Genomic DNA, 17,237 nt, shown 5'->3' on the forward strand with positions numbered 1-17,237 from the left:
CTCTTCTGCTTTTAAAAAGTCAACACAAAGACCATCAGTTTAGGATGAATACAGGGAAAAGAGAAGGACTGTTAAAGCTAAAATCTCTCCTACTGTTTAGGTAGACTGAGTGTATAACATGATGTAAATTCTGGACACAACCATTTGATTGCTCATTCCACAGTGAGGTAGAACATATGCTCTGACCTCTCAAATTCATTCAAATATGAAATAGTCCAAAAGCCCATGCTGTGCTTCAGTCCCAGAAGAGTTCTGCAGGGTTAAAGATCAGAAATTTGGTGAAATTTAATGTACCCTTTTCTGGTGTAGTAACTTGTTCATCAAAAAGGCACAGCTTTAGCCCTTCAAGACTCATTAAAATTACTGTGTCTAATTATTCAAGCTCAAAAATTCTACATATTACTTGAAGAAATAAAAATGTTGGTAATTCACTTAATTCAGAAAATTACTCAGGACATCCAACCAATCACCTAATGAATGCCCTCCTTAATTTTCCTGAAATCAGAATTTTGTGTAGCTTCCTGAGGACCTATCTAGAAGAGTTCAGAATTCCCAAGCCATCATACACGGTGTCACAGAATAGGGCCACATGTTAACTGTTTCAAGTACAGGAGCCCCATTCATGACTGCAATTGACTGTCGTGAAAGATTCAACTCTGTCTCATAGAAAAAGAGGCATATTTTAATGGAAGTGAAACTCTATGCCAGAAAGAATGCAGGGAAATCACAGAATAGAAGATATTTTGGTAGAATACTTTCTCCAGAGTTAAAAGATATGATTCAGACTCTATCAAGCACAGTAAAAAGAATGGATTCCAAGCATCCTTCAGAAGGTTTTTAAACAACCTGGATGAAAACACAACATTGGTGCCATCAATTCAGCAACTCTAGCACTTTGCTCTCTTCACTTGTCTTCAAAATACTTTGTTTAAAGTTTACTGCAACGTAACACCATTTGATGGCTTTTCCCCTGGTTTTCCTTCCAGTTTACAAAAAGAATGAATCTGAGCTCCATTCAAAGAACGGTCATTTTATTTTAAATTCAACAGCTGAAATGGAATTGATTACACAGAACACTCTGTTTCAGAGTAGTAATGTAGTGCCTCTCCAGACTCTATTGGGTATTTTCAATGGAAACATCAAAGAAAGGATGAAGCTCTTGTGGGAACACAGGAATACGGCAATGGCTATGTCTTTGTTCTTCATCTCTCACAACTTCTATTTGACAAACTTCCTTAGCTTTGCCAAATTCCTTCCAAGAAGGACCACAAGTAATTCCTTCCATCCTTATGTTGAAACAATATCCTTTCCTCACACATCTGCTAAGACAAACCCTAATCCTTGCTGCTGATGTGTAGATTTGAAAATGTAGCAGGACTTGTCCACACAAATAAAGAAGAAAATTAGATGGTTAGGAACCATTAAATAGATAGAAATTCCTTCAGCTTGCACTTCCTTCCCTAAAAAAGCACTAATTTGGGAAATACGCCAACATTGAAAAATCCCACAGAAAGGCCTTAAATATTCTCCTGCATTTGACCCAGCAACATTGCAACACCAGGAAGCTGAAGACAAAACTCAGCAAAGAGCTGATTTTGAATTTTGATTATTCAATAATGATTAAAAAAAAAAAACCACAAAAAAAAAACCCCCAAAACCCCCCACAAACAACAAAAACAACAAGGGGACAAGCAAAAACTGTAAGGAGTTCCAAGAACTGTGAAATTCAATTTTCTTGCCTGGTAATGTCCTCAAACGCCATTAGCCATAAAGGTAACCAAGTGTGCAAGCCCACAGAATGTTTTTTTTTTAATCTAATGTTTACTGAATCCTATTGGATGTATTGTTTGAAATCATCTTGAGCTTTACTGTTTTTTGGATCTGGCTCTCTCTTAGTAGTAAACACACAGGAAGGACAGCAATTTGCCTTTCTAGCATGCTTTAAGTGGTCTTGGAAGACACAGTTATGGTTTTCTTCATTTTGTTAATGATGAATTAGTAGCAAACTACAACATAATACAGTGTGAACACAGCACCCACTAGTTGTTAAAAAGCTGCTTCTAAGACATAAAAAAAAAAATCAGCAGCTGTCAATTTGAAAATCGCTAATATTGTTAAATATCTACCTTAAGGTCAGTCTGCCTTAGGGATTTTCACTGGTGTTAAGTTACCCTTTTTATGCTGATGCAGCACTATCTACAGAACTGGATTTCATCACTGTGAAGACTTTTAGTGCATAATTCAGTCATTTTCCTTGAGGACAATATAACCAACAGAAGAATTTTCCTTGTCTACTTCCACATGATACCTTACACAGTTTCTTAATACCTTTGCAGATCCATGGCAGTAGATCCTTACACTAAAGAACTCAACAACTGATGCTGAGTGACCCAGGTTAGAGAAATACCTGATTGCTTCAGCTTCACCCTTTTGGATGGGTAATTTCTCTACAATTTTCTTCTTTATAAAGCAGTGAACGAAGTCATGACTACAGGGTTCTGTAGATATAAACCTCTCCCCATCCATAAGTGATACAGGAGAACATGGTTATGAAATGCTACTCCCAGTCATGCTGGTGCTGACAACCATCAAACTGGGATATGTTTACAGATGGAATGAGAATTAAAGTGAGTAACACAAATTGTACCTGCAAGTAGCATTTACTATTTTGAACAGTGAATCAGAAGTAAGACCATTCAGCATGTGACAGATGGAATCCACTTAATGAAGCTGCAGATGTTTGTTAAACTAACAGATCAACAACCTCCTTTACCAGGGGTAGCAGCAATCAGATTCTAGACTCCAAGTGAAATGCTGTTGAATTTCAAAACACTAATATTAACAAGCAGTTACAGTCCATCCAGGAATACAATATTCTTGCTAGCCAACAAGAAATCAAAAACATCAGCACTTTGATTAAAATACAATTAACTCATTTTTATTACTGCTAAAATTTTATGCATTTCACCATATTATTACACTGAAACCACTCCACATGTTAAGGCACTTTTACAAAAATCTTTACCATAGAAAGGTTCATTTTAAAGACAAACTTCACAGCAGTGAAAAGAGAGGGGAAGATATATAATCTATTGCCCTATTTACATGGCACACCTATTTTAGCCTCTCCTACAGTACGGTGGATATAAACACCTGATGGGAAGGAATGCAGAAGAGGGAGCCAAATTCTCCTCAACAGTTCCCACTGACAGGATGAGGCAACAGGCACAAATGAAAACACGAAATGCAATCTGGATACAGGAGAACAGCCTATTGTGAGGGCAACCAACAATGGATCAGGTTGCCCAAAAGGGTTGCAAAGTCTCCATTTTTTGGAGATATTTAAAATCCGTCTGGATGTGGTCCTGGGTAACTGTCTCTGGCTACCCTGCTTGAACAGGGGCTTTGGACTACACGATCCCCAGAGATCCCTGTCAATCTCAACCATTCTGTGACACCAGCAGCTGCTGGAGGAGGACCACAGCTGATTTTACATATTTACATCTGCAGCACCAATAACAACTTTCCTCATCTTTGAAATGATACAACCAAGGTTACAGAGCCGGTGACAAACACTCTCTTAGGTAAGAGTTAAGTTTACTGATTGTACTAGGAATAGATTTCCCTATTATAAATAATTACATTCTTGTGAGACTAAGAAAGGCCATGCAGACTAATCTTAGATTGTTATCACAATTGCTAACAATTTTAAATTGCTAACACTTTTTAAAAGTGTATTGTCTGTTGAAGCCATACTACAGGTGGACAGCTGACTATATACTAACCACTGTAATCTCCTGTCCTGCAAACTGTCTATTAACTGCCTTGTCATGAAAATCCACCTCTAGAACCAAACACCCCACACATCCAAAGAAGAAAGTTATTATATGTTAAATACTCACAGACACATAAAAAAGGTCTGTTTCACACAATACTGGGATGGCATTTCACCCAAAACAGATCTGATTGATTTTTGTCCTTCTGTGCACTCTCAATAGGAATCCTACTGTTTGAGAAGCACATTTCAAATAAAGCCAAGAAAACAAAACTTGTGATCTTCCACTCCAGCTATAAAGAGAATGAAGCTGACATTGCAAATATCACTTCTGGAGGACATCACTTTACCATCATAGAATCATTACACTAGAAAAGACATTTAAGATCATCATTAAGTCCAAATTAAACCCAGGACTATCAAGTCCACTGCTAAACCACATCTCTAAGTGTCACATTTACACATCTTTTAAAGATCTCCATGCATGATGACTCAGCCACTTCATTGTGCAGCTTCTTCCAGTGCTTTTGTTGAAAAAATTTCACCAGTATTCTCATTTCTTGTGCCTCTTCTGTGAAAATTCATTTTCATTTTATAATTTGTGTAAGGGCTAGAGCTATTTAGCAACAAATTCCTCCACAATGATTATTCACAGCTGTGGGATAAAAAAGCTGTAACAAACATCTCTGTTCAAGAAACACAGGCAGTGCCAATACCCATTATATTTTAGTGGTGAATTAAGTAGCAGAACTGCTGGTTCTTGAGAGCCTTTTCCCACAGTATGCATCTCGTGGAGAATAAAATATCATACACCCAAAAGTTTTCATCACTTCAGTTTCTTAGAATAAATTTTGCTTTCTTGTGGATATCTACTTGCTACATATTCTGGCACTGACTTTGGATACATATTCTTGTTAATCGTCACAGAAATATTAGATACAGACACTTTTTAATGCTTGCCTTAAATCTTTCAAAGGAAATTTCTCTGAAAAGTAAGGAGGTTTGATTTTAAAAGGCAGGAAAAAACCTTTCTTCCAAAATTTGGCTTTAACATTCAATTACATTTTTATATATATACACACACACACACACATATGTAATATGCACATATATATCTCAAAGCCTGTAAATACTTTTGACTCTTGAAGTATTTGTGTTCACCACTAGACAACTGCCAATTCAGTGCTGTATATTAAGGGAGCAAATGTAAGAGGAACAGACCCCAACTACCCAGAACTCATTTGCCAGGTAAAGTGATTGCCTTGAGATGATGAATGACCTTTGACTTTCATCAGATTCAGTCTTTCTTCAGCTTCTTTAGTTTTTATCTTCTTCTTCACTGATGTTTAGTCATCTCTGAAAAGCCCTCTCTTTCATGCAGATAGCAGATCTGTATTTTCCAGACCTGTTAATTCTGTTAATTATGAGGCAGACAGAAGTTCTACAAGAAAAAGAATTACTAAACCAGATGTTAGAAGCAGCTGTGCAGTTAGCCTCTGAGGAAGACAATATTTACCTGGAATAATGACAGGTATTTAGTTCATGAACTCAAGCAGTAAACATTAACTTTGGTCTGATGGGCAGACCAGAGAAGCAGAAAGACATGTCTGATTGCTACTATGAGGAAGGTGAATTCAGATATAACTTCAGGAAATTGTTACTGAGATGATTCAGAGGCAAGAATAATGCATGGACCTTGTGCAAATCGGCATAAAGATCTTTGGTAGGCCATTGAAAATTTATCAGAAATGGAAAACTTCCTGAGACTGTCAGTTGCTTGGTCAACATCACATTGAGGCAGAATCTCAAACACTCACAGTTCTGCTCTCAACAGCACCATGCCTTGGTGCTTTAAAAATATTCTTGCACTGTATTTTTGGGAAAGACTTTAATCTAGACTTGATGATATAACCATACCTATGGATGACATATTCTGCTATCAGTTTCAGTCTTTCTGTGTCCTGCAGCAATCATTCTGCTACAAGGCACTGTTTGTAAGTCACAGACGTCCCCGAGGGAAGTGGCAGAAATCACTCTTGCTTTTTAGAAGTATTTTTTCACGCAGAAGTGGGTGGACAGAAAACAGATTGAAATCTAAACATAAAATTTTTCAGTAGTGCCATGGCCAAGAATCACAGAAAAATATACTCTTTCCATGCAGACATATACTAACCCCCGTGGAGTCTAATTTTGGGAAAGCTTTTTAAAGCATTAGCTTTAAAAACCAGTACAGGTGCAAAAGGCCACTAAGGTAAAAGATAAACCTATTTGAGGAATGCATTGATTAGGAATGAAGGCAAAGTTAAGGAGTTTTAATCTCAAAACTGACATTCACTGCAATGCAACAGGACTCTCACTGATCCAAAAGGAGCCTGTTTCTAACATTATCACAATTACAGATTAAGTCTAATTTTTAGAATTTTAATTGAATTAATAAGATAATAAACTGTGTCACCTAATCCTCTAATTTAACTTCTCTATAAGATTACTTTTCAAACATATAACCACATCCATTAAGGTAATGAAATTTTACAAATATCCAATTATATTACTGGTTATACATGGCAAAAGTGAAATAGAAAAAATTCTGTGAAATATTCAGAAAAGTGAATGCTTCATTTGCTCAGGTGTTATTTTAGGGGCTACTTCTTGAGAACAATGGCAAAATATGCACTTGCTAAGAAACTGTTCCACAGACATAAGCATCAATAGAGGCAACGGGAAGAGTACAATGCAGTAATCATCTAGCATCATTCCACAGTTTTGTCATCATCATCAATATCATAAAAGCTGTTGCCTCTAATGACAGCAGAAATGCTAGACAAAAGTTTTACAGCAGTAATGTGGGAAAAATTTGATTACTAGGTTACTGATTCCAAAATATTTTAACCTTTTATCTGTAACATACAAGATTTCCCCCCTCAATGCTTCAATTCTTTTACCAACTATTACAAAAATTGTCTTTTTCCTACCAAAGGAATTTCACATGATTGCTAGTAAAACTTCAGTAAATAAATCTTATTAAAAATCCAGTGTTTGAGAACATTTGGAAGAAAAAGCAATACATGTCCATTAAATTAATATAAAGTTTGTTTCAATTACCGTCTCTTTTATGTTTTACTTTACAGTAAATGAAATCTAATTTTACCTCTCAAAGGGTACGCAAATTAGAACATTTTGATGCCAACTAAATATAATAATTATAACAAATAACACTTTTCTTCATTATGATTCATACATAATTATCAATTATTATGTATTTCTCAGTACTTAAGAGTGTGTTTGCATTCTAATAAAAGCTATGCTAAGTTGTATGACAATATTCAGTATGTACCTCGATAATTTAAGATACAGAACTGCATATTCAGGGTTGCCTAAGGAAGAGCTTTATTATATAATAATACAATCATGTTAGCTATGTTGCCCTGTGTCATCTCCTATTAGTTTAAATGTTCAGAAACATTAGACTTCATTCTTGGTTTTCTTCTCCCCCAATATCCAGACAAAGCAGTGTTTCTTAAGCATACTTTTCCACAAATCAGAGCTCCTTAAGCTTATCTATATTTTTCAGTAGGGTCTGGTTTTGAAACACACCCCTGTGGCACTCTAAAATACTAAATTAAAACAAAAATATGAAACAATACAGATACTATCCTACTCCCTATCTTGTCCAGTACATCATCATCAAACAGTGCCTTGGGGGAAGGTACAGCAAGACACACATGATAAAGTGCTTCAGAAAAGCTCTTTATTCAGCTCTTTACATAAAAATTTGAAGGTTTTTTTCTTTTTTTCCCTCAAGAAGACAAGATCACTATCAAACTTTATAAACTGCCTCCTAATCTAATTTGATCTAATCTGATCTCTGCTTCTTACCAAATTCCTGTCACCTGGCTGCTCTGTAAGTTGATCATTTTAAACATACTCATCTCCAACAGCAGCTTGTATTATGGAAGAAAAAGAAAGTCAATATTTAAAAAGTTAAAAACAATTAAAAATACATAAAAGTTTTGAAAAAGGTTTTATCACCAGCTTCCGTTTTCTATATGAATACTGTAACTGGGAGCAAACACATTACTTCTGGTTTGCAATGTTTCTCCATGATTTTTTTATCCTGCCTTCTCTGATCAATAAAGCTACTGAATCCCAGTTGGAAAATTCAGATTATAAAGGTCTCTGTTTATTTTATGCAAAAGATAATAAAAATATATGCTGTAAATATACTTAGCAGATATTTATGGTTCATGTGTTCCACCAGAGACAACAAAGAAGAATCTCTTTCAAAATAATTTTCATTGCTCTGAAAATAACTCATCTCACATACATTTTTGAAGGAGAACCTTCTACTTACCTCTAACAAAATGAGGCACAGTTCCGAGGGATGGTAATTTGAATCTATTACAAGTCAGTAGCTGCTAATGGTTGCCTTTACACTGGCAACTATTAACATTTAGTTTCCATTAAAAAAGGGTGTTTCTTGGCAGATTCATGATGGGTCTTTTTTACAAGTTTATGTTCTTCTCTTGAAATTGCTCAGGGAAAGAAAAAGTCGATACAAGTAACACCTTTATTAAATGACATGTAAAAATTAAAATTGTAGATTTTACCTGACTTGTTTGTTAATGCCCAAAAACGTCAACTTACATCAAAAGAGCAATTGGTGTGATTTCAGAAAGAGGATATTCTCTGTATCCTTCACTGGACACCAAGGAACCAAACTGCTTAAGTTCCAAACTGAGCCCTCCCCACGGGACCACAACTGACCCTACAGAAGCAGAAACCATAGTTCATGATAAACAGTTCCTGTGTGAAGTGCAGGACACCTTCAGGTGGCTGCAACAGGAAGACAGGAAAACTTTAATGAGTAATTCATTGATGCTTATATAAACACCAGGCTTATTTGATAAACAACACATTTATGCCTTTAGGAATACATAAACTTAACATAAGGAAATGGAACCACTATATAAGTACTACATCTGTGCTACTGTTTATTTATGAACAAATAATACTTAATAAAACAATGCTCTACAATGTGGTCATCTGGCAGAGCTCTGCATTGACAGACAAGATTCTTAAACCCAATTCCAAGCTTTCAGCCTGTAGATTTTGAAGTGTTTTTGTGAAGAGTCTAATCATTTCAAGAAGAATTTACTGAATTACAGTAGGAAAAATTAAGTCAATTCTTAAGATTTCTGTAAGAACTACAGAGAACACTACCATAACATGTACTTCAGGTTTTTGAGATAGGCTTTTTCTTCTTTTGGGGAGGTTTATTTTCTGTTTTGTAAATGTTGGGTCTTGGTGATTTTGTTTTGGTTGTTTAGCTGGTTTGTGGATTTCCTTTCTTTAAATACAAAGGGATGCCTTCTCATCAGTTTATGAAATTGCAAGAAATGCATTTGCAGATCATTTTATCATTTTCTAGTCACTGCACTAAAATGCACCATTTCAGCCTTCCTAAGTTCTATGTATCTCTCTCTTTAGAGTGTAAGAGCATCAAAACTGGTTTTAACTGCTTTTAAGCACCTCCTCTATAGTTTTGTAAGACAACTGATGATTCAGATGCTCAGGGAAGCACCAGTTTTAATGCTGTGACAGACTTCTTCCAACTTCTCTGTTATAAGCACTGAAATAGAAGCACATAATTTCATAATATCATGATCAGTACCCCCACTTCACTTGTGGTAAAGTGTCCATATCCCACACCTACATGACAGGTGACAAAAATGCCAATTAATGTTTGTTACTTTTGCTACATTTGCATCTGAATGCCAGCTTAAAAATATTATAGGAAGGGCAGGTTACTTAAGCAGAAATCAAAGACAAAACTAACACATTTTGCTACCAGAGTCAAAGAAGGACTTTCATTCAAAAGATTTGCTTTTAGCAGTTTCATCCCCACTTCCTGGGCTAGGCAAAGCAAGATAATGAATGTTAAAGACATACTGTCTTCAGATGGCAACAAAGAACCACCCATTAAACAGATCATTTTACACTTCTTAATAATTTATTAGCACATTTATTTAAAACTTCTTATGGTCATATATCCCACAGGATAGCTGCAAGGTTCCCTATTTTGCTAGGCAAACATAATTTACTTTTCCTTCACTCCCATACCTACACATTTACAATTACTTCCACATATATATTACATGTATCTTATCATGATCCCAGTATCAGAGCATTGCAACCTCAAAATGAGAAAACCTATCAAAATAACCCTGTCATCCCATATAAGCACACCCCAACAAGTCAGCACATTATCACACACTACTGCATTGTTAGTTTAACTGCAAACATCCCCTTCCTTGCCAAAGGTTCACCATTCCACTGCTGATATAACAACTACTAAAAGATCCCAAACCAATTCGTCTTTGGGGTCAATTCTGTTCTGAAATCCATGCATCAGCAATAAACAATCTGCTGCAGGATGCAGTTCTGAAGTAAGGTGTTACCCATATCATTTTCAATCAACAACATAATTTATCGCTGCAATCAGAAGGGCCAAGAAGAGCCACCAAAAGGTTAGTTTATATAAGGTGATCAAAAAGTTAACGTGAATGTACAAAAGAATCGTTAACATGTGATCTGATCAATCTAATGCCTTGTACTGTAAAGGCTTTTGAAGAAATTAGGGTTCATTTTCAGCAGTTTTTATTAACTTAAATGATGTAGAACTTTGCCATGATTACAAACATGTAGCACACACATGCATCTGCCCTTCAACACTGTAAGCCTCAGTTGATACCAATTCTGGATTCATAATTAGTGCATCATGATTTCACAAAGCAGAAAATGGGAATGCTTTCTTCTGAATTGTTATGTGTTCAAAAACCAAAATTTGTAATGGTTTTGTATTAGCACAACAGGAGAGTTCACCTTACAGGAGGCTTTCTAAGTGACATTTCAAGAAATCTAGAGTCCTTGCACCTCAGAGATCAAAAGCCATGAAACCCAAAACACCACCCCAAAACCCTCTTCAGCATAACTTTAACAAACTTATGAGAGGTATGAGTACTAGTGTAAAAAAAAAAACCCAAAACCACAAACTCCTAGCCTTGATTTTTGTTAACATCATTACAGTTATATTCTATAATAGTAGCAAGACGAAGAAAATTACTATGAATTAACAACAACAATTCCTATATTTAATGTTATTTAAAAATCAAAGTGTTACCTAAGGCAATTACCTTGCAGCCTTTTAATATCTACAGGGAAAAGCCTAAGGGAAAATAATTGACTTTGCTAATTTTACCCTTGGCAATTATAAAATAGCTCTGCATTTCATTATGACTACAGAATTTCACGTCTAATTGTCAGCCCCGAGAGAAGCAGAGAGATAAATGCATCATACACAAGCTCAGACAAGAATTTAACAGCACAATAAAATTATCCTGTAGCAGTGAGTTCAGTTACGTCAAACCCCCTTTAATTTAAATTCTGCTCTATACAATAGCTATGCATGTCTGTGGAGGTTATAGCTACCACGGTCAGTACCATGCACGATAAAACGCTGCTCATTTCAATAGCCAATTTGCTAAATGCCAGCAAAAAAAGCAGTACTGTGATTTTTACTTTTTACATCAAAGAACACAAAACATTATGAAGGAAAAAAGTCACAGTTATTTCACACTGCTAAAAAACAGATGCCAGATTTGAAAATTCATCATTTACAAAAGAATAAATACAGTATGTTTAAATCATTGCACCTGTCAAGAGATTTCTATAGCTTGTACTTCAATTTTTCTAACTTTGCTAGTATGGTTAGACGTATGAAAAAGAATAATTTACTAAGTCAATCAGTTTCCATAATGGCATCCCACTTATCGTATGTAGAAGCTATGAAAGTATTTAGATGTCAGAAAAATGAAAAAAGTGCTAAAATGTTTTGGCAGAATTTTCCAACATGCAGTATAATGATTGCTTTAAAAAAAAAAGTATTTCTTTGCACTTGTGCTTCATTTCACTGTAGGCTCGCTTCCTGGCAAGCCTTCAGGGATTATACATTCCTGCTGCAATACTTAATGATGTACTAAATGCAAAGTAGCTGCTACATTTTGTAAAAGTTTCCTCTTGTGCTGAAACAGAAAATTGATGTAGGGTTAAATACTTTGGTCTGTCTTGAGAAACTTCCTGGGTACTAGAAAAATGAGCCGATACAAATTAATAATAATTACTAAAATCAATTACACCCCATTTTGGTTATGGTATGCACTATTTAATTTTTTTTCCTAATACTTACTACAACTTAGCACCATAATGGCTTAACCCACTATTCCAGTAGATTGGCATCTAATTTTCTGTCTCTTCTCTTGAATCTCAGCTCTGTGTTAGAAAATGTCACCACTTCTGAGAGAAACTGTCATACTCATGATCAAAGGAATACAGAAATACTCAACTACCACAAGGAGATTTAGCATGAGAATCTGAAAAAGTAGACTCCTTAGGCTCACAATTACAACTATGCTGATATTGACAATTGCACATGACAAACATTTATTTTACATTACAACATGGCAGCAATCTTCAAATGTATGAAAACCACCTCTGCAAAAAAGTTCTGCTTCCTGTTTCCATTGGAATAGCACCCCTAGCTCTTCAGCCATATACACAGTTACGTGTTACACTAGGCTGGCAAAGGGATGCCTAGAATCTCTCTCCACCATGGGATGTTTTAAGAATTAGGTAGATAAATGCAGGTCAATGTTTCGAGACCTCAGCGTCTCCACGCACGGCTAGCCTGGGCACCGTGACAGGTCAAGAATGATTTTGTGTAGCTGATCCTATGTGGCAAAAAGATGAACCGACTAGAGAGAGGATCTCTTAATGTCTCCATCAGTCTCATTTTCTAAGATAATACATATACACAACTTGTTTCTCATTAAAAACATCTCCCTGTAAAGTTTCAAACAGTTTGGCTAAGCAGCTGTCCTTTAGAAGCCAGTACATCCAGTTAGTAGGCAATCCAATATTCAGGCGCATACAATATTAAAAGCAAGAAGTCACCCAAGACAAAGGAGTAAAGCCTTTTGCTCCCCCGATTATCTAAGACAGAAAACCTTTCACAAAGCACAAAGTAAAAGAAAATAACAGACCAAACATGTCTTCAGCTGGCAGAGGTGTTGTAGCCTGACATGGCATGAAGATGCCACTGCATATACCTTAAATTCACCAAATTAACCACCCATCCATTACTACAGTGCTTCAGAATGTATACTGAAGACCTCATCACAGTAATCCATAGGAGAGTGGTAAATACATTCGCAGCAGCAGCAGTCTGTCAAATTTACAGCTATAATATAAGCATGCTGATTTTTAAATGATGCTCCATATATACACACATAACTGCTGACTTTTTTAGGGGGCCTCTCTTTCAGTTTCTTGCTAATATTTACTTGCTTTGGCAGTAGAGGAATTTTTTTCTTTTTACCTTGGTATTCTGCAACTGTGCAAGGCTTGTGCAAGCGTTTGCTAGAAGAAAATCTCCACTCAAAACAGCCATTTTATTCCCAAACTGCATATCCTTCAGGGGGCCATCGCAGGACTTGAGCTCACCAATGTTTACTATGCCACGGTGCACCAGAAAGGCGGTGTGGATCAGCTCCGTAATCTCAGCCAGACTCCTTTGACTGAAAGAAAGAAAAAGCAAAATTATGTTTGATGCTATGAATAGAACAGAAATTATGAGCGAAAATAAATGAACGATCACATGTGCTAAACAGGTATTTTATTGATTATCATGCAGCTCTTCCGTGTACTTCTAGAAGTCACAATCAGGAGGTGTTAAACACAGAGAGCTGTCACTAAGTACTTCCAGGCAAGCCACAGGTACCACAGGTTCCACTTGGGAGAATGGTGCCCTTTGTTTGAATTCTTTCACAAAATAAAGCAAAATAATGAATATAGTCCTCATGGTGCTTTCTTTTTCTGTTTTGTCTACCAGAAGCTTGAGGGACAGACATGAAGAAAATGCCACTCCGGAAAGTAATGATGGAAAGAAACAAAGGGCATATCAGCAGGGGAGTCCTGAGCAAGCCAATCCAAACAATGTAAGAATGGTGCAGTCAATGACTGCTCAAATTAGAATTAAATTAATAACAGAATACCTTGCAGTTCAATACTACCAAAGGGGAAGGGTTCAGGGAGGAGAGGAAAAACAGTTGAACGTTTTAGAACTGTGCACTAATGGTATTTCACTGTTGGTTTTAGACAGAAGCAGCAAAGGTGACTGTCTAGAAAAGGGGTCAGTTTTATTAGATAGGTTTACAAGTCACTTCCTACTCCAACACAGCGTGATATATTCTGTGTTTAGGGGTTACAAATCCCTATGAGATGTTTACCACAGAGGTTATTCCACAGAGGCTTGCTCTCTATTTTAATTTTTTGGAAAAGGCAAGAAAAGAGCCTTTAACACAGCCTTCTTCTCCCCCTCTCCTCCCACAATTCAGCCCTGTAGCCCTCAACAGTGACACTCACTCCAAGGAGCCCAGAGATGTCACCTGAGCTCAGAACGACAATGGGTGTTGAACAGACAAAATAACTGAGCAGGGACAAGGGGAGGGGGAAACAGAGCAATGCACTGGAGCACCTTTTTAATGCTAGATACACACAGGACTCATTCTTACAAAATCTTCAGCACATTCACATCTTTTCTGACTCAGGCAGTTTCGTTTATGCCATGGAGATGAGCAAAAATGCAATCCATGCCCTCAACTGAACCGATGACCAAAGGCCTTAAAGTTCTAATTAATTACAACGTAGTACAAAGGCGTGTTATGTTCTCTGTGCTTATTCAGAAGTGGCCAAGCACTGATTCATTGAGTAACCAACCTGTTCCATACCTTCATGTACAAATACACCTGCCGGTACATGCTCAGGTTATTCTGCCTCAGAACTAGCACTGTGCTGAGCAAATTAATTCTGTTTGCTCTGGACAGTGCACATGCGCTCCAACTGCCCCAAACCATATTAATCTAAAATAACCTTCTGCCCCAAATATATGTGACCTGTGAACACTCCCAGCAGCACCTGTTTCAGGGCAGAGATCGGTGCCAATTAGCAAGAGGGAAGAGCTGGGATAGTCACACGGCCTGGGCAGGCACACAAAAGGCAGACGAGCTGGAGAGAGACGATAAATAGAGGTTCCCGATGTATTTCACCATGCACAAAAAACCTAGGCTGTTTTAAAAGCTGCCTGTATAATTCACAAATTGTTGGCTCCATGCAGATAAAAACAATTCAAAAACCAAACAGTCATTCTCCATGTAGACAATAAATCTGAAGCTTGAGGCTGCTTTTCAAAGACAAGAGGGAGAAATACACACAACCCAGTTGCAGTACTGTAATCATGCTTAGCTCAGCTCTAACAAAGGGTTAATAAATTTTCAAGCTCGGAGAAAAAGACTAACAAGACACCCCGATGCTCCTGCTGTCATTGTCAGGGCAGCCCTTGGAGGAAATGTCCGTATCAATTCGGTTTATCAGATGGACAGCTGATCAACATTAAACAGACTTGCTCTGGGCAGATTGAGCCGAGCTACCTGCTATGAATAGCAATGAGAGCCCTCTGCTCCCCGCGCCGAGCTGTGCCACTGCTGACTGCCGCAGATCCCAGGACATATGGGGATCCCTAGTGACGAGCACATAAAGCTGCAGCTAACTCAGGCGACGGCTCATTTCCCCCAGCTGAAAGCAGGCATTAATATCCTGAGGAGACCAGGCCCGCCTCTGTGACCCCCAACCATTGAAGCAAAACAACGACTGTCCTATTTCTTCATTTGATAAGCCTTTAATGAAGGAAATCAAAATCCCCTCTTTGACTTCAGCATCACTCTTCATGAAAAGGTTACACAAATACATCAGTGTCATGCTTTCCAAATGCTCGGGATCTGGATGTTTTCATTTCTTTTTCTATAATCCGTTTGTTCTTCAAATATTATTCACATTATTTGTGCTAACAAGAACCATATTAGGCAGATAATCTATGTCTAATTCCGATCTTCCATACTGCTCTTCCACTCTCTCTCCCTAGCAGACTAAAAATACAAGAATCAATGCCATTGCAGAAATCTCAGGCAATGAATTTTTTAAAGCTTTTTGTAATAATCTCTAGAATAACAAGTCCACGGTGCCGCAGATACAGGAGAATCCTTGACGTGACTTTGTAAAGATCAGTATCCAACAAATAAACACTGCTGATATGAAGTTGCTGCTGAATGGCTGAAGAAATACTATACACAGCTTTCTCCATCTGGAATAAAATTCAGTGATTAAATAATTTCATATTTGAAAGCAGCCAATCTCAACACACAAAAAAATAATTTAGCAATACTGGATGTAGAAACAGGGCAGTGGAATGACAAACTCTGACTGCTTCCATCCTGTTTTCGCTCCAGAGCCCACAGTCAGCAAAAAAAGAAATGTCTACTGCAAGAATTACCTGCACTTACCTTGGTACAAGGTAGTACTGAGAAAACAGTCAACATTTCTAAACACACAAAGATCCTAAATGGAAGTGTGCTAAGAGTCGGGAAAGCTCTATCACCAAATGCTAACACACTTCCACGCCTTTCACCTCTGAAGCAAGAACTCCCTAGAAAACCACCACTAAATTTCCTAATTTCAAGTCCTACTCTAAAAAGAAATAATAGGATTCTGTAAAACATATGATAAAAGAGACATATTAAATAGCACAGTCTTATTGAACTTGAGTTAGTTTACCTTTCTTTATCAGCTAACCATCAGAACTACACTGGGCTTCTCAAGGGATGACAGGTTATGCAAAGAAATATATAATAATTAAAATGTCATTTTTAGGCATGGTATTTCATAGAAATGGGCCAAAGACTTAAATTAGCCACTAAAAACCATATTTGAAAATTTTTGAAGCAACTACAATGAACAAATATAATGAAGCTGATAGATCAAAATTTCTTTAAGAACTCTTATCACTGAAGCTTTGAATTAAAGTGACTAATGGCACACACCCAAGATTTGAACATTTTCTTTGTGATTGTCAATTCAATAGTTTCCCTTCAATACAAAAAGGATTAATTTTGATGAAAAGCCTTACATTCAGGATTTAAAAAAAAATTTAAAATATCAGCATCCATTCCATTTCAGTGACAACTATAATAATCTTTATATACACACACCTATGAATTTGAAATAAAAAGCAATAGTGTCTTTAATGGAAAATTACATATGAAAAAGCATTAACTAAAGAATTAAAGTAATTATTTCAGGTACTGACTATGTGTTTGGGCAGCACTTGGTATGTGATTTTACTTTTTTTGTGAACAGTGAACACAATGAAAAGTTCTAAGAAGACAAGAAGGTGCTTAAATTATATTCAAGTTGATCCTGTACGCTCTGGGTACTAGCTGGTGCTGCACCAAGATAGTTACCAGCAAGACAGGGCAGTGATTTTTACAGTTCTCTTTCCCATTCACCTGTCAAA

At 36.8% G+C, this 17,237-nt stretch overlaps 1 protein-coding gene across 2 annotated transcripts in view; it reads right to left on the reverse strand.

The window, feature by feature from the left end:
* PDSS2 (decaprenyl diphosphate synthase subunit 2) overlaps positions 1 to 17,237 on the reverse strand; it is a 110,126-nt gene that overhangs the window by 28,674 nt on the left and 64,215 nt on the right. For both annotated transcript variants that reach the window (XM_063389743.1, XM_063389744.1), the window contains exon 3: positions 13,209 to 13,407. In XM_063389743.1, the coding sequence (XP_063245813.1) occupies positions 13,209 to 13,407 (199 nt within the window). The remainder of the gene's footprint in view (positions 1 to 13,208; positions 13,408 to 17,237) is intronic.

Source organism: Prinia subflava, chromosome 2 (assembly GCF_021018805.1).
Source record: "Prinia subflava isolate CZ2003 ecotype Zambia chromosome 2, Cam_Psub_1.2, whole genome shotgun sequence".
In the NCBI taxonomy this organism is placed as follows: Eukaryota; Metazoa; Chordata; class Aves; order Passeriformes; family Cisticolidae; genus Prinia; species Prinia subflava.